General features: G+C 42.8%; 1 protein-coding gene across 1 annotated transcript in view; it reads left to right on the top strand.

Moving 5' to 3' along the window:
- ep400 (E1A binding protein p400) overlaps positions 1 to 17,374 on the top strand; it is a 146,007-nt gene extending 128,633 nt beyond the window's left edge. The window contains 7 exon segments of the mRNA XM_052031815.1: positions 4,441 to 4,601; positions 5,673 to 5,786; positions 8,229 to 8,424; positions 11,537 to 11,709; positions 12,375 to 12,551; positions 13,906 to 13,983; positions 15,847 to 17,374. Of these exon segments, the coding sequence (XP_051887775.1) occupies positions 4,441 to 4,601; positions 5,673 to 5,786; positions 8,229 to 8,424; positions 11,537 to 11,709; positions 12,375 to 12,551; positions 13,906 to 13,983; positions 15,847 to 16,116 (1,169 nt within the window). The 3' untranslated portion in view covers positions 16,117 to 17,374.
- The last annotated feature ends 1,495 nt before the right edge of the window (positions 17,375 to 18,869 follow it).

The following is an 18,869-nucleotide window of genomic DNA, read 5'->3' as shown; positions in this document are numbered from 1 at the left end:
CTCCACCCCCCCCCCCCCCCCCCCACCCTTCCAAATCCATGGCCCTGCCAGTCACAGCTCTTCAAAAACACATTAAGTGTGGTGAGGGTTTCAATCCCCAGAACCCTTTCAGGCAGCAAGTTCCACACTCCTACCTTCTGTGTGGAGGAGATAAGATTCCTCTGATCCATCCTAGTCCTCCCACTAATTCAGATGTCTGCCCTCTGGTGTGTGTCCCTTCTGAGGTTTGACCCCTCTGCTATGAGAAATAGGTTCTTCCTATTACTCTATCTTTGACCCTCATAATTTTATTTAGCTCCCCTCAGCTGCCTCTGATCCAACGAAAGCAACCTCTGCCTATCCAGTCATTCTTCAAAGCTACAGTTTTCCAGTGCTCTTGGCATTCTCATAAATCTCCTCTGCACCCTCTCCGGTGCAATCACATCTTCCCCGTGATATGGTGACTGGAACAGTGCATATTGTTCAGTTGTGACCTGATGTGCATTGTTCATGTGTAACCTCCCTGCTCTTATTTCTTTGTCTCAGCTAATAAAGAAAGCATTCTGTCTGCCTTGTTAACCACCTTTGGATCTGTCCTTTTATCTTTAAGTATCTGTCAACATATGCTGCAAGCTCCCTCTGTTCCTGCGGTTCTCAGCATCTTGCCATTTATTTAACATTCCCTTGCCTCCTTTCACTCTCCCAAGTACATTATCTCACACTTCTGTGGATTTGCTGCTTTTCTGCTCAACTGACCACGTCAGCTGTATCTTCCTGTAATTTAAAGCTGGCCTTGCTACGTTAAAGTCTTAATCATTAATATATGCTGTAAGAAATCAAATGACTTGAGTACTGAGCTGTGTGAAATCCTTTTTGTAACAGCCTTCCGGTCACGAAACGCTCTTCAATCATTAACTTGTGCTTGTGGCTAGCAGTGCGCCCCAGAGATTGGTGCTGGGGCTGCTGCTGTTTGTTATTTACATTAATGATCTGGGTCTGAAGGTAGGAAGTTTGATTAGTAACTACAGGTGGTACAAAAATTCACAGAAACCAGCTTCCCCTCCATGGACTCTGACTACACCTCGCTGCCTTGAGAAAGCAGATAGCATAATCAAAGACCCCACCAACCCCGGACATTCTCTCTTCTGCCCCCCTCCTATTGGGCAGATAGGGTCTGAAAGCACGTACCACCAGGCACAAGGACAGCTTCTTTCCCGCTATTATAAAACTATTGAAAGATCTGCTAGTGCGATAAGATGGACTCCTGACCTCACAATCTACCTTGTCATGGCCTTGCACCTTGTTGTCTGCCTGCACTGCACTTCCTCTGTAACTGCAACACTTTATTCTGCATTCTGTTATTATTTTACCCTGTACTACCTTAGGGCACTGTTGTAATGAAATGATCTGTATGAACGGTATGCAAGACAAATTTTTCACTGTACCTCAGTACATGTGACAATAATAAACGAATTTACCAAAATTGCTGGTGTTGGTAATGAGAGTTGTCTTCAGCCACCAAACAATATTATCATTGAAAAGATGGACAGAGCAGTGGCAGATGGAAATTCTGAAAAAAGTCAAATATGCATTTTGACAGAACTAATGAGGCTGGACAGCACAATGATGCAGATAGTAGAGCTGCAGTGAGCCCTGATCTCTGGTGCTATCTTTGTAGAGTTTGCATGCTTTCCCTGTGACCTTATAGGTTTCCTCGGGGTAGTCCAGTTTCTTCCTACATCCCAAATACATGCAGGTTGGTAGTTTAATTAGCCACTGTAAATTGCCCCTGATGTGTTATTTCTAGCTGCCTTAATTTTATTTTGATGTTGATAGAGTCAGGGGGTAATTGATGGGGATGTGGGAGAATAAAAATAGGATTAGTGTAGATGGGTGCTTGATGGTCAGTGTGTCCTTGGTGGGCCGAATGGCCTGTTTCTGCTCTGTGTGACTCCAGCTCTGACTCAAATTTTTGCTCAATTACTTTCACATCTCCTCAAGGCTCGGTGTCAAATCTTCGTTGATAATAATACTTAGTATTATAAGGAAATTTTATAATGTTTGCATTGCAATGATATAGCGATCTTCCCCCCCACAACCACCCCCCCATCTAAGTCAACAAAAATCAGTAAGTAAAGTTTGATACAAGGAATTGTTTTTGCAGAGATTCCTCTGGTCCTCAGAAACAGTGAGATGTGTAAGTGTGAAGTCAGTCAGTCTTTTGCAGAAGAAACTTGCCTGACTTCTCTTCCAAGTCCTGGAAAGAGTATGTGGAGAGGAACAAGTTTCTAGCTGCCTGTGATTACAATTCATGACATCTACAGTTTCCTGAAGCTTGTTTAAGATTTTTCCTGTGTTTTTGAAGAGCTTTGCCATATTTTTGTTTAATCTCTTGGGAGAAAACATTGATATTGGCTCGGCGTTCTTTAGGATGAACAGAACATTTCAGGCCTAGGGATGTTTATTTATAATGTTTAACATAGAAAAGGCTATTCGCCCAAATGCCAGTGTTTATGCTCCTCTGCTCACCCCCCATTCCTCAAGCCTTGTTAAAAATTAAAAATATTTTTAAAAAAATGAACAAGAATAAAACATACACACTCAAAGCATTTAAACTAGTTTATTTAAGTCAAATAAAATCTTTAACTTGCCTTCCTTGCATCAGCTGATTTCCTCTACCCATTTGAACAGGCCTGCTGTCCTGTAGCAGGTTAACTCAGTGTGGGCATATTTCCCAGCCTGAGCCCTAGCTATGCTCTGCCCAGTGGAAGCCATGCTGCAGACTCCACTCAAAAGTGCCCAGTTATAGGTGTATCCACTGCACATCTTGATGCAGGATTTTGCCCCAAATATGGAGGTTTTCATAGAAATAAATTCTAAGCAGGGTAAATTACTAATTAAACCTCTTGCAGTGGTGGTTGCGCTATTTCCCTGCAAAATTCATGATGGGTATAACATCCACTAAGGAGGGAGCAAGCTATTCGAGATACAAAGAAAGCAATCAGCTGCGAGTGTTTCCAATCCTAATCCCGATAGTGACACCAACCATTTACTATAGAACCATAGAACAATACAGCACAATACAGGCCCTTTGGCCCACCATGTTGTGCCGACCTTCAAACCACACCTAAGACTATCTAACCCCTTCCTCCCACATATCCCTCTATCTTAAATTCCTCCATATGCTTATCTAACAAGCTCTTGAACTTGACAAACGTATCAGCCTCCACCACCACCCCAGGCAGCGCATTCCATGCACCAACCACTCTCTGGGTGAAAAACCTCCCTCTGACATCTCCCTTGAACTTCCCACCCATTACCTTAAAGCCATACCCTCTTGTATCAAGCATTGGTGCCCTGGGACAGAGGCGCTGGCTGTCCGCTCTATCTATTCCTCTTAATATTTTGTATACCTCTATTATGTCTCCCCTCATCCTCCTTCTCTCCAATGAGTAAAGCCCTAGCTCCTTTAGTCTCTCCTCATAATCCATACTCTTTAATCCAGGCAGCATCCTGGTAAATCTCCTCTGCACCCTCTCCAACACCTCCACATCCTTCCTATAATGAGGAGACCAGAACTGGACACAGTACTCTAAGTGTGGTCTAACCAGAGTTTTGTAAAGCTGCATCATCACTTCGCGGCTCTTAAACTCGATCCCACAACTTATGAAAGCTAACACCCCATAAGCTTTCTTAACTACCCTATCCACCTGTGAGGCAACTTTCAGTGATCTGTGGATATGAACCCCCAGATCCCTCTGCTCCTCCACACTGCCCAGAATCCTGCCATTTACCTTGTACTCTGCCTTGGAGTTAGTCCTTCCAAAGTGTACCACCTCACACTTCTCCGGATTGAACTCCATCTGCCACTTGTCAGCCCAGCTCTGCATCCTATCAATATCCCTCTGTAAGCTTTGACAGCCCTCCGCACTATCCACAATACCACCAATCTTTGTGTCATCTGCAAACTTGCTAACCCACCCTTCCACCCCATCGTCTAAGTCATTAATAAATATCACAAAAAGTAGAGGTCCCAGAACCGATCCCTGTGGGACACCACTAATCACAGCCCTCCAATCCAAATGCACTCCCTCCACCACAACCCTCTGCTTTCTACGGGCAAGCCGTTTATGACAGGGAAGGAAGCCTCCAGTGTTCTGAGTAATTCTACAAGTGTGAGGAAAAACTAGAAGGTTGATAGAGGACCACACAGGAAGAAATAGCATGGTTCAGAGTGCAGATCATCAGCAAACAATCTGCTCCACTATTGAAATTATCCCATTTGTTTTTGAATGCAATAAATGTGGCCTTTGTTGATTAAAGCTTAATTGAAGGCCTGACGTTTAGGCCAACAATTTGGCCTTGTGTGTTATCTCTGGCTACTTTAATTTTGTTTGATAAATAAACCTCTGACACCCAGAGTGATCATTATCAGCAGGCCTTGATAATTTGCTCATGCAGTTTCATCTTCAGCTACAGGCATTCAGCTGACCACTGGAAAACCCATTCCTCAAACACAGATTCAGCTCTTCAGGCAACCGCAGACTGCTCCCGTACAAGTCCAACAAATCCAACCCCAGTCTCAACCCTCGGCACAGCTGAAGGGGGTCCAGAAGATACCGGTAAGATTAAAGCTGCAACTATGTTTGATGATGTGGTTTATACAGGACCTGCATGAGAGAAAGGTGTTGATCGTCATAGTAGGAGAAGGAATTGCAGATGAATGCATGACTGGTGTTTAGTCATCATTGGGTAATGGTCTTACCTCAGCGTCAGAAGGTTATGTATTCAAGTTCTACTTCAAAAACCAGAATAAAAACTTCCAGGCTATTACTCCCAGACAGCACTGAAGGAATGCAAGGGGTGCCTTCTTTCAGATGAGGCATTAACTGAGCTTCGTCTGCCCTCTAAGGTGGGTGTGTAATAGCTCATGGACTCCTTTCCTATGACTTCCTCCCCATCCAAGTGTAGGCCCACGTTTATCCCTCAGTCAATTTCCTTAAAAAAAACTGCACAACATGGTGTGCCGTAGGGCCTGTATTGTGCTGTATTGTTCTATGGTTCTGTGGTAGACAAAAATACTGCAGATGATGGGAATCTGAAATAAAAGTGGGAGAATGCTGGGAACACTGCAGGTCAGGCAGCATCTGTAGAGAGAGGAGTAGTCAGTATTTCATTAGAAGTAATGAAACATCATTGATCTTGAGTGTTAGTTTGGTTTCTCTCTCTGTACAAGTATTGCATGGCGGTGTTTTCTATTTTTATATGACTGCTATTAGTACTTTGCTAAGTGTGAGCCATTGTTTGCAAATTGGCTGCAACATCTCTGATAGTGTAGTGGAGGCTGTGCTTCAAAAAAAAGAGTATGTTTAGCTGTAACTTATTTTGGGACATCCTGAGTGTGGTTAGCTCTGCTTCAAAATTTTGTTCTGCAGCATCATCTCTGGATCCTGGCTGATGCATATTTATTATTGTCTACATATAAAATTTTGTTCGTCTTAAATTTTCAGTTACAGATACTTTTGACATCCAAAAATATCTCCAATAATGAACTATATTAAGTTGGAAATGCCCAATTGAGCTTTGTTTCCTCTATCTCTTATGCCAAGTATATGAATTCCTCATTATTCAGTAGGATGTGTTTATAGGAAACTCATGGAAGTATCTGATGTACAATTTTTTGTTGTTGTTAGGACCATTTATTAAAACTGAAGCAGAAGCAACAGCAGCAACAACAGTTAGCACAGGTGACACAGAGGAGTGCTGTCCTTGCTGGTCCAGTAACCAATCTCCCAGTCGCTCGCATTGTAAGTTGTACCTACATTGAAAATTCCCTCTGTGAATATAGTTCATTGCTTCAACAAACTGCGGAAGTGCTTCTAAAATGGAACCGCCTACTGTTTCTGCTAATTCATTTTCATCAGCACTAACTTCAGTAAAGTATTTAAGCAAATATGTTTGTGATGAGATGTAGTTAGTGTCCACTGCATTCAGTTACGTTGCTGCTTTCAGGACTCTTGAATTAACAACTACATGGAGAGGACGAATGTAGCCAACAAACGTTCAGCAAACCACTGATCAAGGAGAGTAGCAAGCCAGTGAATCTTACCCTCTCCTTTCATCCATTGTCTTGCTTCCTCCCAGCTCATTCCTTGGTGCTGGAAGTAAGGGCCTTGATATCTCTACACAGGTTACTCAGGCACCTATGAACTGCCCTGGGTTTAAAGGGGAGCAGACAATTCACCACTAGCTGGAGTCACTTTTCATAAATTTGACGATTTAATCATGATTTTTTTACCATGCCCCACCCAACAGATCCTATCCCTTCTGCAGTCTGGTGTGCTATTGAAATTTACCCCCAAGGTTTCTGACACATTTCACAGAAACAAAACTTGCATGCACTTGTAATCGTTGTCATTCAGCATAGAATGGGCCCTTCAGCCCACCCTGTCCATGCTGACCATAAGATACACATCTACACTAATCCAATTTACCAACACTTGGTCCATAGCCTTCTCTGCCGTGGTGATTCAAGTGCTTGTCTAAATACTTCTTAAACTTGCCTTTTCTATTCCCAAAATCTGAGGCAAGTTTAAGAAATGCGTGTAAGAAAATTAATCTTTCAAAATCCCATCATCAGCCACCTTGTTCATTACAGTGTAAGAATATATTTTCTCGCACAAAAGTCAAACAATGACATTTACAATATTCCAAAATTAAATAAAGATGTCATTTCTGTGTGTGGGGTGGCTTTGCTTCACCATCATTGACCCTCGAGGAAACTCTGTCCCTGGTGTTGCTAAAGTATTAGAAATGTGCTTAGGTGCCTTGTTATTTTGTTTATAATTCCTTATGTATATATTAAGGCATTTATCAATTTTGCAATAAGGTGCATGATTATGCTCTGTATATAAAAAGTGATTTTGTCATTTTGGCTAAGGGGGCCAAATAGAACCTTTTCAAGATGATGATTGAAACTAAGTTGGCAATGATGATACAAAGAGATTTCAAGGGGATATAGACAAACTGAGTATGTGGGCAGCCACAAGGCAGATGGAGTACAATGTGGAAATATTGCCAGAGAAACAGGAGCAATTTTTTAAATGGTGAGTGGCTGGGAAAAGTTGCTGCTCAAAGGAACCTGCAAGTCCTCCTACATCAGACACTGAAAATTAAATGCCAGTGCAGCTGGCAGTTAGGAATGGCACATTAGCCTTTATTACAGGAGCATTTGAGTACAAGTAGGGATGGCTTCCTTTAGTTATGTAGGGCCTTGGTGAGTCATGCCTGGAGTATTGTACAACTTTGATTTCTTTATCTAAAGAAGAATGTATCTGCTGTAGAGAGAGTGCATTGAAGATTTGCCTGACTGGTTTCTGAGATGGACAGATTAAGTAGGCCAGGCCTCTATTTACGAGAATTTAGAAGAATAAAAGGTGATCTAATTGAGGCATACAAAATACATAGTGGACTCAACGGGGTCAATACTGGAGAATGTCATCCTTGACTACAGAGTCTAGAACTAGAATTACAATCTCAAAGTAAGGATCAGGCCATTTAGGACTGAAATGAGGAAGAACTTTGTTCATTCAGAGGAGAGTAATTCTTTGGAATCCTCTCCCCAAGAGCACTGTGGTGGCTCAGTGATTGTATTCAAATCAGAGATCATAGACGTTTGGATATTAGAGCAATTGAGAGTGAGGACAGGAAAAGGTTGAAATAGAAAATCCGTTGTGATTTTGCTGAACGACAGCAGACCTGTTGAACTGAACGGCCCACTCCTGCTCCTAGTTCTTGTGGTTTTGTTTTTACACACATCGGAGTGTATAGTATTGTTGTACGGGATAGAATTCAAAAGACATGATGTAAACAAAAATTAAAATGAGTGGGATACAAGAGAAATAACGATCAAAAGACAGCTCAATATGTTGTTGACATACTGGATTATTATAGTGTATTTAGTGTTTACATAAGTTTATTCACCAAGTTGATCTTGCAATAAGGGAGAAGGCCCACGTAGGCGGCAATCAACACCCGCACAACCCATTGGAACACGTAATCTGTTTCCCTGTTGTACTTTATGTAAATCTGCATCAAAGCTGAGCTTAAAATGCTGGAAAATTGCAGTGTAAATGTTGTCATGTTCTTCATGTTATCGTCTACATTTTCTTATTTAGATGCATCATGTATCCCTTGGTGCTCAAAGTTGCTGAAAATTTTGTGGCTTTCTTTTTGTTTGGTTTCTGCAGGCCAGAGTTTCTACATCACAGCTTCAAGCTCAAGGGCAGATTCAGGCACAGCCAGCACCAACTGCTCAAGTTACCCTCACAAAACCGCCAGTTGTGTCTGTCCCCACGGCAGTCGTGTCCTCGGGTGTGACAACCCTTCCTGTTACAGTGGCTGGAATTAGCATGGCTATTGGTCAGCCCCAGAAAGGATCAGCAGGTAACTAATAACTAGTTTCTTGCAAAATGCAAGTTATTTCAACTTGTTTCACCTGAAGTAACATTCACTTTTTCAAATTGATTGAGAAATTTACCTCGCTCACCAACAACTTGAGGTGGTGCAGCTGGCAGAGCTGCTGCCTCACAGCTCCAACAGCCTGAATTCAGAATTGACCAAAGTGCTGTCTGTGTAGAGTTTAAGCTCTCCCTGTGACTGTGTAGGTTTCCCCTGGCTGATCCAGTTTCCTCGCACATCCCAGAGATGTGTAGGTTGGTGGGTTAATTGGCCGCTTTTAGTTGTTCCTAATGTGTGGATGAGTGGTAAAATCTAGGAGAAATTGATGGAAGTGGGGAGCATTAAATGGGATTACTGTGAGTGGGTGGTTGATGATCAGTGCGGACGATGGCAGAAGGTCCTCTTTCCGTGCTGTATCGCTCTTGTTCTCTGTTCATTCCCTTCCTCCCTGCTGATCATCCATCTCCAAATGGAATCAGGGTTGGAACAAATTGAAGCTTTCAGCACCGGGATCAATACTTCTGTAGATAAGGATATCAAGGAGGGATCTAAATGAAGTTCAAGTCACAAAGAGGTAATTGAATGTGGGTCAGATCAGAGGGGATGAATGGCCACCTTCCATTCCTTGATTTGTATTCTAAATGATTACTGAAGTGCCCAGATAACTACAGGAAGTCCCCGGGTTACGAACGAGTTCTGTTTTTGAGACTGTTCATAACCTGATTTTGTACGTAACTCGGAACAGTGTCCGCACATGCGCATTTGAGCGGGGGATCGTGGCCGCACATGGCCCCAGCCGCACATGCGCACTTGGCCCAGGGTTCCCCAGCCGCACATGCGCACTTGGCCTGGGGTTGGGCCAAAGAAGGTGTACCGCCGCTGTGGTAGGATCGGGGGCCGGGCCCGCTTAAGAACCGACCACAAAGGTCGGTTCGTAAGTACGGGCGTTTGTAAGTCGGGGACTTCCTGTACTGTGCTGGAGTAGGTATGTGTTAATTGTCTTTGGCGAATTATACCTGATCTGATCTGAAGGAGATTCTGAGTGAAAGTCATTTATTGAGTTAATTCTTTGGCCCTAAGTGCAGTCTGTTGAAGAGGACTGACACAACAGATAATCTCTTTTTTTGCCAGGTAATGGAATTAATATGCAGGATTAAAAGTGTACGATGATTTTATCAAATCACATCATTGGGACAGGAACAGGCATTTGAGTAGCGACAGTCATGATGGGATGATAATGGCCTCGGGTGACACAGGATGGAAAGACCATAGATGGCATGATTTGAGAGACGTAGGTGAGCATAGACCTAGATGGCAGTGTGGAGGATAAAAGAGGCTTCAGGTGGATATAGACAAGGACATGACAAATGGAATATGAGGTCTGCTTTGAATTTTAAAAAGACAAACTTATTTTTGTAACTTATAGTAATTCTTATGACTTCCACTATACTGCTGCCAGAATACAACAAATTCCACGACATATTTCAGTGATAATAAACCTGATTCTGATTCTGAGAGGCTGAAAGGGTTCAGATTGGGCCTATACTCGAAGATTGGGAGGTGATCTCATTGAAATGTCCAAAATTCTTTAAGGTGAGGAGCTGTAGTTTCCCTGGCTGGGATGCTGTTCACACAAACCGCTGAAAGTTAACTTGGTGGTTCAGCAAACAGTTAGGAAGACAAATTGTGTGTAGTTTTTATTGCAAGAGTAAATGTGTCCTGCACCAGTTATATAGGAATCTAATGCGGTGGATCTGGAGTGCTGTTTACAGATCTGGTCTCCCTCTCTAAAAAGGGATATACTTGCAATAGTAGGAATGCAGCAAAGTTTCACTATCTGGTGGCCAAAATGTTCAAGGTTACGTCACAATCCATCAACTGTCAGTCATTGTCTTGGTCCCAATGTTTATAAAAGTCAGTACTTCGACAACCTGAGGGACTCTTGCATAATCATGTTGATTGAATAAATTGATGGCTATGTCAGTACCTTGGTGGCGATTGATCCACAACGCAGGGTAAGGAGATATTTGATTGAGCAGGCAGAGGACAAAGATTTAAAGTCATTGATAAAGGATGTAAAAGGCAGATGTGTAATTACATTTTCTCGCCAAGTAGTCAGGAGACCCTGAATAGGACTGATTCCATCAATAATTTTAAAAGGAAGTTGAGTAGGTTCTTGAGGAGAAACTGCAGGATCACTGCCAAAATGTGGGATATGAACTGACATACTATGATCTGCCACACTTGTGTAAGGCATCTTACTTGTGCATGGAGTGATCAGTCTGGATGGCATGCAAGCAAAGTTTTTCACTGTATCTCAGTACGTGTATTGAAATTGCTTTATTATTGTCATGACAGTGGCAGCTCTGTCAGTAAACCACAACAGGCACGAAAGGAATTGCCTCTTCTATGGAAATTTCATGAATCAGAGGTTTGAGTGGCCTGGTGAATGGGAAGCTACAGCTCTAGCTCTGATTTCTGAGTCGTCCAGTGACCTAAGATGACTTCTGCTTTCCCCCACCTCCAAACTGGTTAGAGTTACAAGAATGGAGCGATTAACGATGTTTGCCTTACTCTCAGTTTATGAAACCACCCAGTTCTCCACACTGTTCAGAGAGAGTTGGAGACTAAATGAGGAATCAGAATCAGGTTTATTATCACTGACATAAGGTCATGAAATGTGTTGTTTTGCGGCAGCAGTACAGTGCAGGATAAATAAACAGTGCAAAAGAGGAATAACGAAGTAGTGTTCATGGACGGTTCGGAAATCTGATGGCAGAGGGGAAGAAGCTGTTCCTGGAACGTTGACCAATTTCTGCCAATGGCGCTAGGCGTGGTGGTTACCAAAAATTTAGAGTCATTGGCAAAAGAATGACTAGCAAAATAAAAGATGTAATTCTTATGACATGGAATGCGGAGGTGTAATCAGACTCAGTAGTTTCTTTCAAAAGAGAACTAGACAAATGTTTTGGGGGGATGGGGGGTAAGTTACAGCTCTGAACTGGGGAAAATGAATGAAGTGGGATAATTTCCTGTTGCTATTTGCCTCTTCTCCCAGTGCCCTTTCTGACCTTAATGGGTTGACTTGTCTCTGCAGGAGGGCAACCGGTGGTGAAGGCTGCGATACCATCGCACCTTTCACAGATGCAAGTACAGCAGCTTCTGAAACTCAAACAGCAGCAACAACAGCAGCAGCAGAAAGCAGGCCAGTCCCAGGTAACACAGGGACAAGCAGCTGTGCAGGCTGCTGCAATCACTGCGCAGCAGAAGGTAGGCTTCGTAGCATTGAACAGCTTCATGTGAGCTTCTGAAACTGTTTGTGAGGAACAGGAGAAACTAGAACCCCTTTTGGCTTCTGGCCACATCTTCATTTCTCTTTTTGACACCCAAGTGTCAAATAGCCAATCGGCAAGGCAAAGTGACGTGCACTTCATGCTGAAACAAAACTCATAGAAATCCAAAATGGAGAAAATTGGACAAATTCAGCAAGTCAGGCAAACATCTCTGCAGAGAGAAAGGGAGTGAACTGGCAAAGACCTTTGCACACTTTCCCCCTCTCTTCCCCTTCCCTCCCCCACAATTTCACTCTTCCCTCTCCTTCCCCCCCCCCCCCCCCAAACCCCGCACACACAAGCTGCTGAGCTGTTTCTTTCTAAGGTGCAGCTTTGGGGATTGGTGGGGGGGGGGGGGGGGGGGAAGAGGAGGGGGGATGCCTTCTTGGGTCTCTAGATGGACTTTCCCAATTTTTGCTTTTGGTCGGGGCAAAGTTTGGGACTTGCGGTAGTCTAGATGTGTCATATTTAGCACCAGCCTTTAAACTGTGCAAGGGGCAGTGCGAGACTTAACCACACTCTGTAGAAGGATATACAGGGGTGAGGTGCACAGAGCTGGGTAAACATGTTCTGATGTACATCTGTAATTTGCACTCTGCTCAGATAACACAGCAAGTTACACTGCAGTCACAACAGCAACAACAGCCTCCACAACAACAGCAGCAGCAGCAGAAGGTTACTTATACCACCGGCCAACTTCAGTCAGGAATAAAGCCACAGTTCCTGAGTGCTCAGGCTCAGAAGCAAACAGGACCACAGCAGATGCAGGCACAGATTCAGGTAACTAATGCAGATGTTACAGTGTCCTGTTGCTTGTGTTACTGGATGAAGAATTCAGGGAGCCAGGGGTTGGTTTCCCACCAGGGCAGTCAGAACAGTTTATATAATCTGGAAATGTATCATGATCTTATCGGTAAAAGTGACCATTGGACCAGTGGACTGTTGTAAAAAGCCAGTGGCTCAGCATTGTCCTGCTGCCTGAATCCCTCTGGGCCCATGGTGAATTCAATTCCTCTGAAGTCCTCCAGCATGCACCTCAGCCTGCTAGAGTTCAATACTCATCCCTAGTTCCCACAGCAAGGGCAACTAATGATGGGCAGCAGTGACTACATCCTGTCCGTTAACTTTTTAAGGATGTTTTGAGGACCATTGCCAGGAAAATGATGTTTCTGTCCGTTATTACATATAATATAACTTGCTTGTCATTAACATTTGAATTAGAACATAGAACAGTCCAGCACTGGACAGGCCATTCGGCCCACAATGTTGTGCCGATCTTGATGCCAATATTTACTGAATGTCCTCCTCCTGTGTATTTTCCATATCCCTCCATTCCCTTCACATTCATGTGTCTATCCAAAAACCTCAAACTCCACCAGACTGCCTGCTTCCATTTGAATTAAGTAATTGGCAAGTCAGAAAGCTGCAGACTACATGTCAATGTAGCTCATGCTGTGGTCTGAGTTCATTGTGCCGTCTCCAGTTTGACCTCACTTTATTACAACCCACTTTCATACTATAAACCAATAATTAAATGTCTTTACCATACCAAATGTATGTCCATGAACAATGAACTGAGGCCAAAAGGCTGCATTTTTGCTAAATAATGAACATTAGCTTAATGGAATTCTTCACCTTCAGTTGCTGAGAGAATATACTTAGATCTGTAGGTTGAAAGTCATCAGTAACTTGTTCTGGCTCTAGTTGTTTCTCAGTTTCAGAAGGTTGAAAGGACTGCTCTGTCATGTTGCAAAAGTTTGCACATCTCCCTGAGATTTTACTTACGCAAACACACATTGAACCTGTAAAGTGATACAGCTTAACGTTGCAGGTGGTTTTAACAGCCCATTTATACTTTGTGTGTTTATGACTGTCTTAGTTTCTGCTGATCCACGGTGTTGATTTGGAGTCTCACTCTGCTTCTTCCCAGAGTTGGGTGGACTCTTTGCTCTGCTTCTACTTTGTTCTGCCCCATCACTACCTCCTCTTCCTCAATACCTTAAAAGCAAGTGATTTGTCAGCATTTCTTTTATTTCATTTTACAATTATACTCTCCTCCATGACCTCCTAGATGGGAAAAGAAATCATTCTTTGAAGTACCTGAAGGTTACAATAAACTGATGTTGTTCAATAGGTTACAAAACTACCACAAATGGTTCAACAGCAAGCAACTGTGGGGAGTATCCAGCAGATGGTATCGACAGCTCATCAGGTATCTACACCTCTTCGTATGTATCTACAATATCTGCACAGTTGCAGGTCTCTCTCAGTTCCACCAGTGAAAGAGGAAGTCTTGCACTGTTTCCTCCATCGATTTTTTTTTTCCTCCTGCCTGTAAATTTTCTTTCTTGCCAGTTTATCTTCTGCATGCCTCCTGTTGCTATGATGTGCATCTCCCATTTTGAGATGAATTGAGGAAAGGATTGCCAGGAGCGGCTTGTGAGCTCATTTCTGGAGTGTGGAATCATGTAGAACAGGAGGAAGCCCCTTTCGTCGTTATGCTTTCCCTGCTCTTTGAAATAAGTCCATTGTCTCACCACTGCTAATTTCCCCTTTTATTTACTTATCCAGCTGCCATTTGACAGTTCCAGTTGGAACTTATTTCACCACCTTCCAGATCACAGCAACTCACTGCACAGAAGTTTTTGCTCCTCCTCTCAATCCTGTATCTTTGTTCTCTGGCCACAGGCCCTCCTGTGGTTTTCTTTATTATTAAAACTTTTCTGAAACAAAATCTTTCGATTCGTTTACCTTTTTCTTCTCTGACGGAACATCTCCAGCTTTTCCATTCTCTGCAGGTAACTTAAGTTTTCCATCCCTGTGTTCTGATGGTCTTTGACAGCAGAAAGAATGGTGCCCAGTGTCCACTAGCTGAGATGTGGCCGAGCTCTACACTGCTATTTGACTGAGCTGGCTCTGTGGGGACTACAAGTGCCAGTGCACAAACCCTCGATCTGGACAATGACTGTGGGCATAAAATACTGCATGTAGATCTGCTGTAAAGGTAGAATGTTTAGCACAGAAACGGGGCATTCATGGGTCAGCGTTTGTGCTTCACATGAGCATTCTTGCACCCTTCTTGGTCACCACACCACAGTTCTGCTCCCTCCTCTCAACTGCTCCCTTTGGAAACAAGTTGCACATTCTCAACCCTCCCTAGCCAACAAACTTTGTGTTTATTAAAGTCTCTCCAATTATCATGATCCCAAGTTGCGTCTTCCTCGAAGTGGAAATATTGTCTCTATATCTATCCTGTTGAAGACTTCCAAACTTTTTTGGGTCACTTCTTGGCCCTGCCTTTTCTGGAGGAACGAGTCCAGCCTGTTCCGTCCTCTCTGATTGTTACAGCCTCTACATTCTGATGTATTCTTTAACTCCTTCTTCACAATTTCTCCAGTGCATCTCTTTCTCTTTTTATGATACCAGAACCAAAACTGTACGCAGTGACCCAGCTATAGTCAAACCAAGATCTCAAGCCAGTTCAGCAAGCTTTAATTATTTTAATCGTGTCCCAAGCAACTCTTTTGTAATTTGTCTTGCGATTCTTTGATTTTCTGATCATTTTTTCAGTTGGAGGTGAAATACTTGAATAACTCACTCTCTCCAAATCCATCCAGATTAATGTCTATTAAAACAGCTGAACCACATAGCATTTTTAATTCAATTTCCCTGTTCTGTTCAGGGTGAATGAGTCTGAATAATAAATAAAACTGATTCTGAATGCTTAATTTTCCTTGGTAATTGTAGAAAGGCTCACCGGCTGATGGTGATGATTGTGCCTTGCACAGGTCCATTCCACAGCAGCTTTTACAATTAACAATTTGTTTTAACAATTAATAATTGATGTAAACCACCATTTTTACTGTTTCTAACTTTGAACGCCAGTGTTGTGGCTGTTTGTTTCCTTCAGTGTCTCAGATGAATAATCAGTGATTTATCAGTGGATGTGTGTTGAGGTTTCTCCCAGGGTTTAACCATGTATTCCAGGCAGTCATTCCAGCGCAGACTGAAGACTTGGTATGTGTTAAAGGAAGGTCTCATTATCTAAGTGAAGCCCTTTTGGTGATCTCTTTAGGTCCAGACACAGCCACAGACGATGACCTTGTCGCAGGCAACCACGGGGCAGCAGGTGCAGGTGATCCCTGCAGCCGCTACCTCTCAGGTGGTACAGCAGCAACTGATCCAGCAGCAGGTGGTAACGGCTGCCTCTCCGCAGATCCAGGCACCCACCCCCCAGAGCCCTGTTCAGCCCGCTGCAGCCTCGGATGGTCAGGGCCAACAGGCCAAAGTACAAGTGCGAACGGCCCCTACCGTGAGACTGAAAGCCCCCATGAAACCCAACTGAGCCCTGCTGAACAGAAGACAAAGCCCACCACTAAAGAATGTGCTTGCAGCATTAGCTGGACTGTACTCAGAACAAATTGTACTAAGTTTGTTTCCACTCCATTGTGTCATAGTTAATGTATAGAAAATCTGGCACCCATAAATGTTATGTAAGTCATTTAATATTGAATCTTGGTGTTAATGTAACATGTTGATGCACAGCAGAAATTCTGTAAATCTTTTTAAAAAAGGATAATTCTAAGGTTTAACCTTAGCAATCTTGTACATACTGATCTCCTCTGGGCACATGTTTAATGTGCTCCTGTATTTGTTAAATTCAGAAAGTGGATGTTTTGGCATGTGTTGAGTATTTGTAAATCCATAATTTAGTTGGATGAATGTTAAGTACTTAACTGTAGTATTTTTTTCATTACGTGACAAATGGAATGGAGCCTGCGGTAATTGATCGTTGGAATTAGTTGTATTCAACATTCCTTATCTTAGAAAAAGACCGGTCTATAAACAAACTTTTGATACAATGTTTTGTATTTTTGTTACATTTTTTCATTGCGCATTCATGTTTCAGGATTTGTTTTAAAGTGATGTTTATTTTTAATTCTGTATGTATATGCACATTAAAAATGCAATCTATGCTGAAAAGTTATTCCCCTCTAGTTCTTAGTGTACATGTTGTACAGTATTTGTTATGGTTTTGCATAGCACCATGTTATAACATCCTGAAACCTGTCCTTGGAAATGATATATATCCGTTTATGATCAGCAAAAAGAAATTAAGAATAAAATTGTACATAAGTGTTTTTGTTGATCACTCAGTGGCATTGCTTTTTATCTCTTCAGCTGAGCCAGATGTAGATTTTCTTTCAAATAGCCGTGGTATTTTTGTTACTTATGGTATTGGTGAAGGGCGATGGATAAAGTTTCAGTGACAACCCAAGACAACTGAGACCAAAGAGAGAGTTTTACGATTGCAGCCAACCTGAGAGAAATGTTGATTTCCAATGATACTGTTTGAAATTACTGTTACACTGTCAAAGTATACCATATTGTTAGTTGTATCCATAAACCACTGCTACAACATTGTAATAAATTAACATATTTGTAAATGCACTGCACCTGTTACTGAGAACTCATTTCAAACCTATTTCACCTTTTCATTCTGCCTTCTTCCTTTCCAGTCCTGATGAAGGGTCTCAGCCCAAAACCTGGACTGTTTATTTCCCTCCATGGATGCTGCCTGACCTGCTGAGTTCCTCCTGCACTGTGTGTGTGTGTGTGTGTGTGTGTGTGTTCCAGATTCCAGCATCTGCAGATTTTTTTGTGTCATCTGTTCCTTTTCACTTTTGTGCTATGTTTCTTAAATTTGCAGATTTTTTTTAAGAGGTCAAAATTAATTTAATAAAGTTATTTCATTAGCAAAATAGCCACATCAGTTGGAAAGTTGTGGCTGCTTTACTGCAGGATGTCCTTGAGGCACAACATACACCTACTGGCTCCAGTTTGCTGTAATGTAATTCCACAAATGTAATAACATACCTCAACATGCTTCATGTCAACACTTAGCACTGAGGAAATAGTGGGAGAGGAGCCCAGAAGCTAAACTTTAAGGATAGATGGCAAGATGCTTCTTGGAGGAGAAGAAACAAATGGGACAAGCTCAACGAAGCAACTTGATCAGTATGGATGAGTTGAGCTGAAGGGCCTGTTTCTGTGCTCTATCTGCGCTGTATGACTCTCCCCTAGGAAGCTGAAGGCATGGTAGTCAATAATATGTGGGTGTAATTAGGCAGAATCAGATTTATTATCACTGACTTGTATGATATGAAATGTGTTGTTTTGCAGCAGCAGTACAGTGCAAAGACATAAAATTACTATAAGTTACAAAACTAAATAATGGGGGGAAAATAAGAATAACGAGGTAGTTCATGGGTTCATGGACTGTTCAGAAATCTGATGGCGGAGGGGAAGAAGCTGTTCCTGAATGGTTGAGTGTGGGTCTTCAGGCTCCTGTGACTCCTGCCCAATGGTAGTAACGTGAAGAGGGTGTGTCCCAGATGGTGAGGGTCCTTACTAATGGATGCCACCTTCTTGAGGCGTTGCCTCTTGAAGATGTCCTCAATGGTGGGGGAGGATTGTGCCCTGGCTGAGTCTACAACCCTCTGCAGCTCCTTGCAATCCTCTGCATTGGAGCCTCCATACCAGGCTGTGAGGCAACCAGTCAGAATGCTCTCCACCGTACATCTTTATATCCCTCCATCCCCTGCCTGTTCATGTGTCTGTCTAAATGCCTCTTAAACATTGCTATTGTATCTGCTTCCACCACTTCCCCTGGCAGTGTGTTCCAGTATATAAAAAAATCAGTTAATCTGGCATTTGGATCCAGCCTCAGTAACAATGGCCACAAAATCCCACCTGGTTCATTAATGTCCTTGGCCCTTTGAAATGGTCCAACAAGCCCTTCAACTTCACCAATGACAGCTACAAACGAACAAGGTATTACCACAGGATGAGCCTGGTGGCATCGTAGACAAACTTAGGTCCAGCTGACCTTGCAAAGTCCTCCCCACGCACACCTGGGAAATGATATCTAAATCGAGAGAGCTGTCCCACAAACCAGTCAAGCAACAGCCTGACAGTTGTACTCACTGCAGGGCTGCAGGGTCTTCCATCACAATCCCCAGGTACATCCTTCCTGAACATAACTTCAGTGTGGGAGAGGAGGCCTTGAAGTCTCATTGAATCAGTTAAACACGGGCA

Source organism: Pristis pectinata, chromosome 17 (assembly GCF_009764475.1).
Source record: "Pristis pectinata isolate sPriPec2 chromosome 17, sPriPec2.1.pri, whole genome shotgun sequence".
Taxonomy (NCBI): domain Eukaryota; kingdom Metazoa; phylum Chordata; class Chondrichthyes; order Rhinopristiformes; family Pristidae; genus Pristis; species Pristis pectinata.
This window is presented reverse-complemented; position numbering and strand designations above follow the sequence as displayed.